Raw genomic sequence first — 16,312 nt, forward strand, 5'->3', positions numbered from 1 at the left:
AGGCTGAGTCCTTGTTTTCAGTTCTCTTGGGTATGTGTCCAAGAGTAGAATTGCCAGGTCATAAAAGAAATTCTGTGTTTAACCTTTTGAGGAACCACCCAGTAGTTTCCATGGCGACAGAACTACTTTGCATTCCCAGTAGCAGGCAAATGGTGTCCTGCCCATCTACTTGTCCTTCCCCATGTCTTTGCCAACACTTGACATTTTTATTGCCCAATGTGTATAAAGTGGCACCAGGTCACTCCTGGCTATTTTTTTTTTTTTTGACTCATTGATTGATTGAGTCATTGATTGATTAATAAATGATATCCTAAAGAGGGAATAGTACCTCTCTGTGATTTTCATGTATCCTTAAAGATGCAGAATGCACATGCCTCCAAGTAGGCAGCAGTACTTTAAGCCTATGTGCTGCATCCCATGTGCCTGAGAGCCTCTTCCATGTTCATTAATGGGAGCACAGACCTTCATACAGCTCAAGAAAGGGCCAGTTGTTAGCATCCCTTTTCCCTGTGCTGATCTTGAATGTTTCCGAGTGTGTGGTGATCCTAAGAAAATAATGCATTTCCTGCGCCCCCTTATAACTAGAGGACACATTGGTGCTACATTTTGGGCCAAAGTATGTTTGTGGGATCTATGTGCAGGAGTGTTACAGGAAGGTTTCTGGGGAACAGGAACCCATTCCTCCTGCATCTCTTTCTTTGTATTTTTCCTTATCCTATGCCTGCTTCACACATGCTGCCATCTTCCACTTGGGAGACAAAGTCACATACAAAAGATCCAAGTGACAGAAAGGCCTGCAGCCCTGATGCTCAGGAATGCCATGCCAGCTTTAAAATAGACAGGCAGAATATTTTTATAGTCAGAAGGATAACTTTATATCTTATTTAAGCTGCTTTTATTGAACAAGAGCTGAATCCAATCATAATGGATATTTTCAAATACTTTTTCCTTCTTTAGTTTAAATAGGAGTAGAATTGGTCTTTTCGAGATGTACTCTTTGCCTGTGCTCAGGACCTGGCTCTTTCCTACATACAGATATTCCTGAGTGACTTGTTTGGTGAGGTGGCTCCTGATTCTTCCTGTTGTGTCCCCCTTTAATGGCCTTTGTCCCCTGCATTCAGGAAAATCTTTCTTAGCATCATCCTCTCACAAACTGTAGCCTCTCTATCTCACTTTTTTCCATTTCCTCTTCCTCCTCCTTCTTGTCTTTAACTTCCTTCTTTGTCATAAACCCACTTAATTATCACATGTTTCAGTTCAACTTCTAAATCACACTCTCTGATGCCTCCCTAAGAACTGTTCTCCCTAAGGGGATAGAATATATTTCACATTATTTTTTTTAACTATGTATATGTGGGCATCTTTGTGTGAGTATGTGTAGGTAGCCATGATGGCGAGGAAATCAGCTTGCCTGGAGCTGGAGTTACAGGAGATTGTGAGCCATCTACTACGGGTTCTTAGAACTGGCCCCACTACTGCTGAGACAGTAGTATGTGCTCTTAACCATTACAGTCATCTCTCTAGTCCAACCAGAAGACATCCTTATGACTACGCGTGATGATTTTTGATCATTTAGGAGCAGCTGGCATTGCTAATAGTCCTACATATCTTACATACTTTGTACTTAATGGTATCTTGCTAGTTTGATTTCCCTTCTGTGTGCGTCTTTGACCTTTCCTTGTCAGTCTTCATTATCAGAACTCTTCTATACTCTATAGGTCTGTGCTGACCTCATTTCTGTCCACATATTCTCAGCTCTCTCCCTAGATAATTCACTGTACCAGGGTTGAAGACTGTCTTTGTTCAAGCCAAGTCCAAAGTCTCAGAACATCAGGGAAACTCCTCGGAAACACACTATGATGCCAGCTTTGTCAGTTGCCACCTTCCTAAACCTACGTCTGAGCCACTCACCCAGGAATGAGAGGTCCTCTTTCTCTCTGAAGGTTACTCAGGAGCCTCGGTTGGCTGCACTGCCAATTTTCACCATGTCTCTCTCTGCGGCTCTCTATTCCTGTGGTTCTCACACTGTGGCCTCCTGCCTAATTGGCTATATCCCTTAGGAAGAGGCCTTGCCTCTAAGCTTGTTTCCTTCCAATCCACTAATCACCCAGTAATTAGGGTGTCATTTTAATGTTCTCAATAACCCCAAATACTGCTTTTTAAAATCTGATCATGTTACTGACTGGGATGCAACCTTCAGCTTGAGCTTTTCTCCTAGCAGGAAGTCTTTTGAAAGAGCTATTTCAAGGTGGGGGTAGGATGATGATGATGACTTAGAGGCTAGCCTGGGCTATATAAGAGCCTGTCTCAAACACACACACACACACACACACACACACACACACACACACACACACACACACACACACACAAACAAACAACAACAACAAAAAAAAACGGCAAGAAAACACCATTTATGTTCTGGCCTCTGCCTACTTCTCTACCAGTGGCCATCTTTCCATCACACTCTTGTCGCTTCACCTCATCCTCCAGGCCACATCCTGCCGAGTTGATGTTAGGTCCTGTGCTCCTATCATGCTGACTTGCTTCTAGACTGGGAGAGGAAGCTTCCTTCCTACATGTGTAAACGCCTGTCTTCTAAACCCTGCTGAATCCACTCATTTTTCTCCCTCAGTTTCAACATCACTTCCTCCCAAATATCCTGAACATTACTACAGGAAACCTTACTGGCCTTCGTCCCAGATCTAGCCACATTACAGAAAATCATCTTTTCATTGAGTGTAAGAATGATACATCTGCCCGTTGCTTGCCTAACACGTAGTAGGCTCTAGGTAAGCATTCCTATGATGGATGTAGGCTAAGTCTAAGGAAGAAGGTCTTCATATCATCAGATGCACGATATGGTTTTAAACCATAAATCCAGAAGATGTGGACTCAGCACATTGCTATCATTTCCAGATGATAGAAAATTCATCAGGATTGAAAATCATCTCAATAGAATGCAACACGGAACTCCAGACTGCAGTGAAACTTTACCGAATAGAGAACCAGCTATCAGGAGGCATAGGGAAGGCCTTGCATAGATGGGAGTCTTCCTTCTTTGAAGAGTTGCTTATTAGTGGAGGATTAGGGACAGCCTTGGTGGGAGTCATTGGGGGTATATATCTCAAAAAAAAAAAGGTGAAACAATGGAAAAGAATAAAAGAAAGGGAATTACAGGAGTGTCAAGTGAATGTAGTAGGTATTAATGCCCTGCTGATCAGATCACACCAGGAAGTATCTACTGTGGTAATGGCATCTTCAAAGTTGATTGTTATCAGTTGGACTTGTTCAGGAGATAATAATCAGAATGATTAGAGAGAGTAGATGTTATTGCTATACAGGGTGGCAGTCATAGGGACGAGCAGAGGACATGGAGGGGGTTGTCATCTCTCAGAAAGTACACCAGAGTGTGTCGCTTGTATTCTAGAAGCTCTGAAAGGCAGAAGCCGTGGGTGTCATCCGAACTGTATTCAGCAGCAAGTAAAAGACTCCTCATTTGCTGCTTTGAAAAACAATCTCCAGACTAGTACGTACATTTGACTGGTTTTTATTTAAGACAGCGGCAAGCCATCTGGTTAGACCTAGAGAGTCCATCCTTGCTATCCTTGATGGGTGTGGCTGCTCTTCACACCAGCAGTCCAGTTGCTTGGCCTCCAAGCCGTGTTGAGAAGGAAATAGCAAGCATCAGAAAGCTTGGGTCACCTAGCGACAGTCCCTGAAGCCCCATCCAGTCATTTGTGCTTGGTCTGATTGCATTATAAGCCCATAGAAGATAATGCTAGGTAAAGGGATATTTATCTATCCTCACAGTCAGCTATAGGAGGATCTGGGAAGCATTTTAAATGGGCACACTGCTGCCCTGTAAAAATTTAAGAGCATCATTTGTAGAGAAAGAATGGAATAGATACTGAGAAGGAATCAAAGTGTCCACTACAATAATAAAGTATCTCCTCACAGAGTTTATCAACTGTGAAAAGGGGGGTTAACATCAGTTATTTCACTGCCCGTCTACAATACAGTATCTGCTATTCCTTCCAGGCAGAGATAGCCATGCCTTCATGGAGGGTGGGAGTCAGACCTGAACACCTGCTTATAAAAAATCACCAAGAGTAATTGTGATAGGAAGCTACAGTGGGGTCTGTAACTCAGGAAAGGAGGGGCTGATCATTGGAGAGCTCTAGGGTTGCTGGGTGGGAATTGGGGACCATTATTCAAATGAGATCATTGCCTTGGGAAGCAGACAGGAAAAGTGAAATGCCAAGGTGTCTCAGAACTCTAAGAGTCTGTTTTTTTAAAAAAGCATTAAGATTTGATGATTAAAGTGTTTGGTCCTGGACAAGGTTTCAAGACTACAAAGGCAATGAAAAATTATGGCAGGCACTTAAATCCTTCAGTCAAAAAGTCTTCAGGGAAAAGGAAGGAAAACATAAAAATAAACAGTGATTTCTTATTTCTTTTCAGTATTAGTGAAATGATTTACCCATCTATAGATGCTCGTGCATTAAGGGAAAAGCCATGTGCTAGCTGGTTTTTGTCAACTTGACCTAAACTTAGATGCTTCTGGGAAAAAGGGCTCTCAGTTGATGAATTGCCTCCATCGGATGGGCCTGTAAGCAAGTCTATGGCATATTTTCCTGATTAATGATTGATGTGGAATCAGCTCATGCTGAACACGTGTTCCTCATGGTGAACATTTCTGTCAAGCCTGGACAGAAATCAGGCTGGGCAAGCCCCGAGGAGAAAGCCTGTAGGCAGCATTCCTCCATGTCTCTGCTTTAGTCAGTGCCTCTGGGTTCTTGTCTTGAGTCCCTGCCTTGGTTTCTGCTGCTGATGGTGTATGACCCATAGGCCACATAAACACTTTACTTCCCAGTTGGCTTTGGTATAGCAGTAGAAACCAAACTAAGACAGCGATCAGTCGTTTCTGTGTCTAAGGAAAGATACACCTCGGTTATTTAGGAAGTGAATCAGACACCAGCTTAGGAGAGGGAGGAGAAAGGCAAAACTTAAAAAGGCAGAAGGGAAGCCCTCCACCACTTTCTCTTCTCCAGCTGACTATGTCTGTGTACCTCCTTTGCTCTTGTTTTTTCTTTGGCCCTTCTGGTCCATGCTGGCCCTTCTGCTGTGGGCAATTACTTAGTCAGGAGGAAGACACAGATTCTCTACCACAACTCCTGCACTGGCCTATCTATTTGCCACTAGCAGAACTGGTTTTTATTCTACACTAATTCCGACCTGAAATAATGAATTCTGCAAAGATAGTTACATAGTTACCCATAACACATGACTTACTATTGGTAATAGACAGAATCTATAACTAAAGATAATGATAGGAATGATTGGAGAGAACAGGCAGTCACTGGGAGGAAATACATGGGCTGACACATTTAGTGTCCAAAAAGAATTGTCAGGAAAAACAGTAGATGAAGCTAGCAAGATGACCTTATGAAGGGCACACTCTGGAGCCAGCCCTTTGCAGGCACAGTGAAAATACATAGGATAAGGAAGACTGAAGTAACACCTCACTGTAAGCTAAAGTTAGAACATTATATGGCCACTAGAATACCCAGAGGATGTCTTTTTTTTTTTTTTTGTCTTTTCCTTTTCTCATTTTCTTTTTCTTCTGTCCATAACATAGACTGTCATTTTGGCCACAGCTCCTGTACTGAGCGTGCTAAGAAAATGAGGCATCCATGGCCTCCTAGAGCTCACAGCCTGAAGGAAGGCACATATAATTGGGTAACTACACTAACATGCTATGGATGTTAAAAATGAAATTGCATACAAGTGCAGCAGCGCTACAGATAAAGAACAAGGCTGTTCAAAGAGATACCTTGGTGCCAAGTTTGTATTGAATTACTGAAAGTATTTTGAAGTAGTCAAGGGCAGGTAGATCCTAGGCACAAGCAGCACACAGTATCCATGTGAGTTGAAGAGAGACAATCACAGAAAACTCAGAGCCTGTGTATGGGAACTGTAAAATATTAGGAATGAAAGAGGTAAGTTGATGTTAAACCCTTAGGTCTTCCATGCCATGTCAAGGTACCGGTGCTCCACCCTGCATAGACTTGGAGTGAGGAGCCATCACAGCCTCAGACATACTGGGGAAAGAGTATTTTAAGAAGCTCATGGTGCTGGATGTGGTGGCGCACACCTTTAATCCCAGCACTCAGGAGGTAGAGGCAGTCAGACAAATAGCTGTGAGTTTGAGGCCAGCCTGATCTACAAAGGGAGTCCAGGACATCCAAGGCTAACACAGAGAGACCCTGTCTCAAAAAACAAAACAAAACAACAATAAAGCAAACAACAACAACAAAACTACAACAATCAAAAACAAACAAACAAACAAACAAGAAAACAAACCAAAACAAAAACAAACAAAAAACAAAGAAGCTCATGGTATAACCATACCAGGGATGTGGTTCAGTGGACGCATACTACCAGTGTAAGACCCTGGGTTGAGCCACCATCACCACTGAGAAAAAGAAAAAGATGTAGAGGTGTCACAGAAAAACAGTTAGAGCTGCTTTGTAGGAGGTCATGTGACAAATAGGAAAGAAATCTTGACATATTGAACCTCATGTAAAGACAATGGGGAGGAAATCATGCATTCAAATATCTAGGAAACATTCATATAATAGAAAAAACTCAGATCAGTTCTGTGGTTGGCAGATTAGGTAACCATAATGCTATTAGGTCATATTTATTGAGTATGTAATGTGTACCAGATAGTGTCTAGGCACATTTTCAGTATTAAGTTATTTATTCCATCTTTTTAACAGCCTTACAAGAAAATCCTATAATTATTTCATTTTACTGAATAAGAAATAGAATCACACAGAGGATGATTCAAGATTCAAGGGATGGGAATGTAACTCAGCAGTAGAGTGGTTTCTTGGTGTGCAGTTGCCTTGATTCATCCCCCAGGACCACAAGGGAACAAAAAACAGAGGTTAATTCAAAGGCTGCAGTTCTTAATGTAAGAGGTTCCAAGCCAGTGTTGGTTCCAAGCCAGTGTTGGCCCCAAGCCAAGCCAAGGACAAGTAAGTTGTAATGATGTTCTAGAGTGAAGAAAATGTCTGAGGCCTCCCTATACAGACATTTCTACTGCGTCTCTTTCTTCTCATCTTCCCTAAAGTCCAATAGTTAAATCAATGCATTATCAGAAGGAAGTTTCTCATTTCGCATTATTGGTAACAGACGCTGGGAACCCCCAGCAGCTGCAATGAAGAAGTGTCAGAGCTCAAAGGGAAGGGGTGACTAAATCATACTGCAAGTCTCCCTAGGCTTGAGCTAGTTGTGATGCTAGGGTTGTCTGACACAGCAGGGTGAATTCTTTGGGGCACCAGATGGTTGTGTGGGTTACTCGGAGACTAAACTTGGCTCCAATCTGCACAGTAGCTCCGTAACCCATGGGCCGCTCCAATCTGCTGACTCCATTAGAAAACAAACAAGATCTTACTCCCGCATGGCTGGTAGGAACTGACCTGGCACGGAAAAGCAGAGGCAACATCACAACAGTCTAACAAAGGAATCCCCATGACTGCTCTTGAGTGCCTGGGAATGTGTCTTCCTTGACCACATGAAGAATGCACTGGCAGAGGGTGACTGACTCCTCAGAAAGGTAGGCAAAATTTGGAAGAAGAGCAATGCTCCACCCTTGCATTTGTGGAGGAGTGTCATCCATGTCCTCATCTATGTCCTGTTGCTGCTCCAACACTTGCAAAGTCCATCTTAAACGCACTCATTCTTGGCCGTCACTCAAAGGCTTCCTGATTTTCTCTTGCAAGAAGCCTTAGAGATGGGTCAATTGGGACTTATTTATAATTGCTTCTCCCTTCTCCCTGTTTTAACTGGCTAATCTTTTCCTTGTTCCCCAAGATTGTTTTACAGGTAAATACATAGATGCCTATCTTGACAGACAACATCTTACACGTGATAATGTATGTGGAGTTTGCATGTGCACACACATCATTTGCACGCTCTGACTGTGCTCACCCATCTGTGACTGTTTATACCCCCAGCTTCCTGCAGGCAGAAACTAGTTGTCAGTATTTTCTTCTAGCATCGCTACCTATCAATAACTACACCCAAAAAGACTATTTGCAGAATTGCTGGATGCAGAGTTTAGAATGAAACTTGAAAATCTTTTGGTCCAACTGCTTTATTTTAAATAGAAAAGAACAAAGTCCATCTAGGGGTGTGTCTACTCCAGGGGTGCAGAACACTTTCAGATGGCCTTCTAGGTGTAGATTTTAGCTGTGCTCTGAGTTAAAATTACATGCTAGGGGGAAGTTTTAAAATGTTAGTGGGGGGTGGGGTCAAGAGAAGAATTGCTCTAGGATACTGGGCTTGGAAGAATCATGGGCCCAGGAAAAAAAGCTTTGTTCCATGGGAAAAATTACAATAATCGCCACTGCTATGGAAGATGGGAATCCAAGCAAAAACGGCCCTCCTTATGTACTCAGGCTGTACTGTGGGGCCAAACTGGGCATAGGAGACTCTCAGCCTCCTCTGGACATACAGAGCTGAAAAATCCAAGCAGCTAGATTAAGGGACGATGGGCATGTAGAGCAACCATGCGAGGCAGCTTCCCAAATAGTATATAGCAGCAGAGGAGAACAAATAAATGTCTTCAGTTAATGAAGCATTTGGAATGTTTTAGAGACTGAAATTAGGGGAGATTGACCAAGTAACTAGTAAGTTTTTAAAGGGAAACAACTATGCATCCCATAGAGAAGCCAATGCACTAGACTAGATGTCCCGAGGCAAGTTCCTCCTGGTCCTCAGCACAAGTACTCTCCCTTTACCATCTTTGGTCCTCTTGCGCTACACAGAAACCAGGACATAAAGGAGGGGTCTGGCTGCCCTAGGTGGCAATGGTGTTAAGAATCACCAATTACTTGATGCCGGAAACCAGCAGTCACACGACTAATTGACTCTCTCCTGTTTCCAGCTTCATCATGCTGCATATTAATGGAAGACACATCAGGTTTCCAGGAACACCTTTTTGGCAAGAGCATCCATAATGAAAGGCAGTGTCCTTCTCTGATCTGCAGGAACACAGAGCCACCATGCGCATACCTTCTCTCACTGCTTACTAAACTAAGGATTGAGGGGCGGTTCCTTTTCTTGCTGTGCCATCCTCATTTGCACAGGGGTCACTCATTTGCATTGAGTCACTTGCACGTCAAGGATGCTGCTTCAGAACAAGACAAGATGGTGCCGGGTGTCACTCTTCACTTAATTGTTCACTGTTACAGTTGCAGCGCCTTCAGTGCAGCACAAAGCACAGTAAGTGCCCAAAATACACATCGTCTTGGTGATTGAACCAATGGATCAACCATACAAATTTTTTTTGGACACAGAGTTTGGTACCACTTCTAAGAATAAGCAAATGAAGCCAGAACAAGCTGGTCTTTTTGATCTGTCTTTTATTAACGCATAGGCTAATGTTCTCACTGAAGCTGAAAATAACAGGAGACAGGAAAAAAAAACTTAGTAACCTAAAATGTTCTCAGTTGCAGGAGTGAAGAACGTGTTTTCCAATATTTGATTCTGAGCTTGACAGTCTATCTTGAAATCCTCTCTTTTCAGCAATGAAAATTCGAGCCTTTGTTGGTTTGTTTTGCAGTTTGCAAATGTCTTACAGAGCTCTTCTGGCAGGGCTTCTGTTTTTCCTCTTGCAAATAAACAAAAGGCCATACCTTTAATATGACTTACATAAGGGATATTCTGTGATCGCCTGCCATGATTTCAGAAGGAGAGTCAAGGAAAGGGGTGGTAAAAGCAGGAGCAAGGCGAGTATAAATGCTGAGAGGAACACAAACCAGGAAGCCGGCAGGGTAAGCTGGGTATGAAAAACCAGAGACTCAGAGAAAAGGAGCTGCTGAAGACCATGTAGTCAACAGCATCCCAGGTACCCCTCCTGGGGATGGGTGAGCTACCAGGGTTCACCTGCCCTCCTTCTCCACTGCTCTTGCACATGGTCTGGGCTTTAGTGTGCTGGCAAGACAGACTCTCCCCTCCTTTTAGGCAAGCCTGCAGGAGGCAGAGCAACCCCTGCCAGCCTGACCTAGATCTGTCAACTGATCAATTACCACTCCCAAAGAAAGAGAAGGAAGGACAAAAGGAAGAAGGGAAAGGGGGAATGGAAAGCATCTAGGAGGGAGGAGGGATGAGGGAGAGAGGATTCCAGCAGCTGAGGGTCAGAGGGAGTATGGCTGAATTCACATACAGGAGGGAAAGTGAGAGCACAGTGAATCCTGGAGGCAGCATTAAAAAACAAAAAAACAAAAACACAAAGTTTTGAGAGACAGCAAACCAAAATCAATTAAAACACAGGGGCTCTTTCTCCCCCCCACCCCCAATACACTTTGCTGATTCAGAAAAGAGTAGTCCCTCCCACTACCCAAAACTCTTAGCTCTAGCTCCCATCCTTCTCCATGATTCCTGACCCCTGACCTCACACTGCTACATCACAATCCCATGCCAAGACTCCTTTCACAAATGGATGGGGACATTATCCCTGTGTGTTTCACCTAGAGACCACCTTATGCTCACCAAGCCAACACATCCTCCCCTGCAGTGCTGAAGCCCCCGCCCCAGCAGGGTAGAGGACAGTCTGGGGAGACACACATGACAGTGTCTACTCAACCTGTAGCTACCAGCTACCTTATGCTCACATGTTTCAATTTTTATGTTTAATGTGTTTTTATTGAATTTCAAATGACTATAGACATAAAGTAAACATGCAACGAGCCAATAGAGCAGAAAGGAAGGAAGCTGCATAAATACAACCGGCCTCAGCAGGAAGTTGCACTTAGCACCACATGTTTGGAGTGTTACAAGCATTAATGAGTCCTTACGACACCCAGGGGAGTCGCTCCCCGGCCTGTCAGGCAGGTGGGGGAGACAGCCTCTTGGAGGAAAACATTTATTCTTCCCTATAGAAAACAGAGGGGAAAAATTGAGTCCAGAGATGCTCAGGTTCCCAGCTGACCTGGGCTCAGGTCACTCGAGCTGGCTTGACACGTGGAAGCTATCCACATGGGGTATTTGAAGCCTGTCAGGCCTCTGATGTCAGTAGTGTTGAGGAAAACTTTGCACTCTCCTCAGTGATCAGGAGGGCAAGAACTCCCAACAACAGTAGCAACAAAAACTTGGCAAAAAGTCAAACCCCATGCTTGCTAGTCTTGTCCAGGGGGTGATTTTTTTTTTTTTTTTTTTTTTTTTTTTTTTACCATGAGGGGTCATCAAGACTACTACAGACCTTTCTAGCACGTGCTTCCTGGATGTGACAAAATCACGTATGCAGTATAGACTCATAAGCTCTGCAGCTTCTCAGGATATTGCATGCTCACTTTAGTCTGAGAGATAACCTAGTTTGTCTGGGCCATCCATGACACTCAGCCAGAGACAGTATTGATCACTGTCCCCAAGTTTCACGTCCCTGTATGTATGTGGCAAAGAGATCCCAGGTAATTGCTAGAAGGGAGCCTGGATTGGAGATCCCTCTCCTTTCCCAGGAACCAAGAAAGGTATTTAAAAGTTACTTTCTCACATCACTTCATTAATACCTATGCTAAAGGGGAAACTTACTAAGAAAGAAGAAAAGCCAGGGGTATACGTTATGGCTAATAAAAGGGATTCTTATATTTCTGTCTTACTTTAAAGGAAAAAACTTAGTAGCAGAATCAGGTTGTGCCTGGTGACTCTGGTAACAAAAGCTGCAGTTCCAAGAATGGCTTTCATTCAGCAAGGCCTGTTGCTTTGACTGGCACTGCTTGGCTGCTGGACATCCTTGAGCAAATCCTCAGATGTCCAGCACTTTGAGTAGTGCAGTCTGTAGCAGACAGGGTGAAGGGGAGCTGTATAGGTAGCATTCCACACCTCAGACCATGACGAACCCCCCAAGAGGGCAGCTCTAAGCATGGCAGTCACAACCCATTTTGAGGGGCTCCCCCCTTTTTAAAAAAAAGATTTATTTATTTATGTGTATACAGTGTTCTTCCTGCATGTACGCGTACGCCTGCAGATCTCATTATAGATGGTTGTGAGCCACCATGTGGTTGCTGGGAATTGAACTCAGGACTTTCGGAAGAGGAGTCAGTACTCTTAACCTCTGAGCCATCTCTCCAGCCCGAGAGGCTCCCCTCCTAACCATGCACTTTGGATCACACTTCCAATTATCCATGATGCCCACACCAGGACCCAGATCTCATCTCCTCAATTGATTACTGCATGTAGTCAGTGAGGGCTGTATGGCCTCCCTCTCCTCTCCCTCTTCCCTCTCCTCCCCCTCCTCCTCCTCCTCCTCCCCATCTCAGAACTAGCAAGCTTGGGTGCTGAGGCCAACCATATGCTTGCTGTGAATGGATGGTAGGAAGTTAGGTGATCTTCCTACTCCCATGGTGCCCCATGGCCTCAGCTGCGAGGCAAGGACAGTGTGAAGTGAGTCTCTTTTCCCTTCAGTTCTGTATTTCCAACAAGCAGGTTCCTTGATATGGGGTCTGAAAGGAGAATTAGAGGGTCGGAAAGGAAACTAACCCTACGAATGGAAATGTGTTGAAAGGAGCCATGGTCCTGAAAGGAAGAATGGGTGGTTGCTAGACAGAAAAAAGCTGCAGTGCACCCAGCCATTTGCTTTCAGAACCTCTACTGGCAGAAGGTGGGCAGTGTGCTGGAAAGTGCCTCATCCTGCCTCCTCACTCTAGTCTCAAGAAAGAGCCTCTTCTAGTTAACCAACCCTGGTGCTTCTCAGGACAGATCCCAAGGAGCTAATCAGTGCCTCCTCTGCCTCCCAACCCTGTCACACCGATCATTTTGAATCCCCTAAGCCCTCAACCTCTGGGAACAGGACCACTGTTGCCAGTGGGTTGGGGGAAGAAATGGATCAGGGAGGATGTCCCTGGCCTGCCACGAGTGCCATACACCTTTCCAAGAGGCAAGAAACCCAGAAGTAGCAGCCATGGGAAGAGTCAGCTTAAAACAAAAACAGAGGAGAAGAAAAAATTGCCTTGGAATGTGTGCTGCATTCTAACTAGTCCCGCTGGGTCAATGCAATAGGGGTGGATTATTGCAGGCAAGACCTGGGCTGCCTCAGTAATTCTGTAAGTTTGATAAGAGATAGCTGGCAGGCTCTGCTTCCTCCCCTGAAAGTAAAACAGACATCACCTTTGCCATGTCCCACTGGCATGTGGTACGGGGTCTCTAGGGGTCACCCTGCCTTAAAATTGGGCAGCCTTGTTCTATTATGACACATGGAAGCCTATTTAGAACTCCCTGGATGCAGTCAGCACAAGTAAAGCTATCATTCTCCCTGGGAAATTCAGAATTTTTTCGTAGAAGGGGACCAGTTCTGAAATCTCCCTGTCCCCACCCTAAGCCCCCAAGATGAAGACAAGACTAGAAACATCATACTTCGCCTGGGGAAATATGTTCCTTTCTACTTCTCTGTTCTGGAGGTGGTTGATTCGAAGTATGAGCAAATATTATGCTTCTTCGGATTTATTTCTAATGAAAAGTTATGCTAATTTATATGTAAATTCAGTTTGGTCCTGGGGCTCCTGGCTTATAGCCAATGGGGCTGCTGATGGTGGGATTTAGCAGGTGTCTCCAGCTTGACGTTATAAGCAGGACAGAGGCTCTAAAGACAGGGGACAGGTAGCTAAGGCATGGGTCTTCTTCACCCATCCTGTGACACCTGACTCAATGTCTTGCCTACTTAGTTTCCATTTCTGCTGTCAGAAAGCAAGAAGCTATTCCCTGAGGGGACCTGGTCTTGAACTCAATTTCCCTACTGCCACTCTTAGGGCTACAGGCTTGGTTTGTGAAATCCTGGGTGCCTGGAATAAGCAGAGTACACACACACACACACACACACACACACACACACACACACACACGCACGCATGCACACACACACACTAATCTTGCTCTATATTATGTAAGAGGAGTCAACCAAGGATGCCTCTACACTCCTTGCACTTCTCCACCCTCAATGCCCAGGGCGCAGGAGCCCCTCAAGTTAAGTGGGACAGGCAGCCTCATGAATATTCCTGCATGATCCTCCACCCTGGACCTTCTTGTCATGGGCTAATTCTTTCCCTCTCCCTTTCTTCCTAAGCCACAGCCAAGATGCACACGCATCTGCACTGGAGTCTTTTCCCAGCCTGGTTTCTCTGTCCACTTCATATAGATCTGCAGAAGACAGGGTCCATCTCTCAGAAGGGATCAGAGGGGCTAGAGCTTAGGACTCTGGGTGAGATCATGAGAACTCTATACTGTACTGGTAGCAGAGGAGGAGGCTGTGGGACTGTCATCCCTTTTCACCTGGCCAGACAGGACTTTCCTCTGGGAATGCATCTGCATAGGAGGGAGAACCTTGCCTCCCCTCCTCCCTCCCTAGAGGTCCAAGCCTCTTGGAGTGCCTTGCAGGACCAAGCCTGTCAAAGTTTCTCTGCTTGTCTCAGGCTCTGAGTTCCAACATCTTTAATCGTAAAAGGGGCAGCCCAGAGCCCCCCTCCCCCCCAAGGATGGAGGGAAGGCAGGACAGTTAGCCGGTTAGCCACTAATTCCATGGCTGGGTTGGACTCACAATGGGAGGGCTGACACAGAGGTGGGGACCACACAGTGCAGCAAACGGACTCAAGGTGGAAGCACATTCCCAAATGCACCTGAAATGAGCAGAGCAAACACCAAAGAACCCTGGTCGGAGAGAAAGCCAACCTCAGCAACTGCAGCCTGCCTTCTCCGCCAATAAGTAGACAGAAAATTAGCATTCGCCTCTTCCTGCTTCTGTCCTTTCAACTTAGAAAGGCTTTCCTGAATTTCAGAGCCCACTGCAGCCTGCAGCTGCTTGCATAGCCCTCTATCTGCTTGAAACGCCCACCTCCACCCAGCCCCGCCACAAACACACCCCCAAACAGATTCAAAACTATAACAGTTGTTCAGGCTCCTGCAAACGGATTTATTCCACCCCCCCCCCCCGAAGCCAGACCGCTGGCCAGCACCTTCCAGGAGGTACCCGATTATTTCCAGCCCCTGTTCCCTCCCGACACACTTTGCTCCTTTTGGAAGCCTTACAAGTTCACTAGCCAATATTTAAAGTTTCCTCTTGTAATTTCTCCCTAGTCGCATAAGCAGCACATTCACAAGCCGGCTGCCCTCCCCATCTGCAACGACCCCCTGCATACATGTGTGCTGGGCTGTGTAAGTGTGAGGGATGTGCATGAAGCTGGGGAGCCAGCGCACAGCCACGGACCCAAGGGGAGCAGCAGAGACACGTTTTACTTATGCACATACAGTCCTCGCATTCTGGTAGCAGCCAGAATCAAATCAATATTCTCAAAGCCTGACCGGGAGAATGAAGTCCCAGCCATGCTGGTTAAAAAACGTTCGCGCTTCCACCTGCAAACCGCGCAGCGGAGCCGGAGCCGACCTGGGAGCCTGCAAAGGCTTGCAGCACAGGGTACCGTTCCGGGGCTGCTGTAGGCAAATCAAAAACCAGTCTTACCTTGGAAGAGGCACAGAGCCGCCAGCCCCGTGAAGATTGCCCACGAGATAGAATTGTGCATTTTTGCCTGGATGGTTTTCATATTTTTTTCTTCTTTTTCTTCTTTTTTGTCAGGATCGGTTTTTTCCTCTCTCTCTCTCTCTCTCTTTCTTTTTTCCTCCTGATAGATTGTGCTGCTCTCAAGCTCGTCCGAGATTTAAATCCACTGTTTTGCTGAAGGACATAACAAGGAAGCCGAGGGCGTGAGAGAGTCTGACTTCTCCGTAATTATCTCCACTCATACTCTGGCACTGAGGCACATTGTACAATCTGGCCCTGGACAGCCCTCCTACAAGCTGCAATCATTGGTTCTAATCCAAGGATTGACAGAGCTACAACACGCGCGCGCAGGCACACACACACACACACACACACACACACACACACACACACACACACACACACACACACTCAGGAATCATTTGCTGGGCAAATCAAGCTGATTAAAGAGACAGGAGCCTGGAGAGATGGGATGATAAATGCCACTTTACCCCTTGTATATTACTTTCATTTTTAAAACTGACAGTCTGCAGAGCCCCCAGCATCTGAGAATCCCTTTCCTCTGGTGTTCCCTGGGCCCCTGAACTTAGACACACTTTGCACTGGAAATTATCCCGTAGCCAACATGGCTTGCAGGAAATTTTAAAGGGGCATTTTCATGCTCCGTGAAACTTGCAAGAATGAGTCAAATTCTATTTGTCGGTTCCCATTTTCCCTGCGAGGGAAGGATCATTCAGAGAAAGATTTCTCTCT

General features: G+C 45.3%; 1 protein-coding gene across 1 annotated transcript in view; it reads right to left on the reverse strand.

Annotated features, from left to right (window-relative positions):
• Positions 1-15,900, reverse strand: part of LOC127198246 (neurotrimin-like) — a 996,997-nt gene extending 981,097 nt beyond the window's left edge. The window contains 1 exon segment of the mRNA XM_051156108.1: positions 15,521-15,900. Within this exon segment, the coding sequence (XP_051012065.1) occupies positions 15,521-15,602 (82 nt within the window). The 5' untranslated portion in view covers positions 15,603-15,900.
• Positions 15,901-16,312: the final 412 nt, after the last annotated feature.

This window comes from Acomys russatus, chromosome 14 (assembly GCF_903995435.1).
Source record: "Acomys russatus chromosome 14, mAcoRus1.1, whole genome shotgun sequence".
NCBI classification, from domain to species: Eukaryota; Metazoa; Chordata; class Mammalia; order Rodentia; family Muridae; genus Acomys; species Acomys russatus.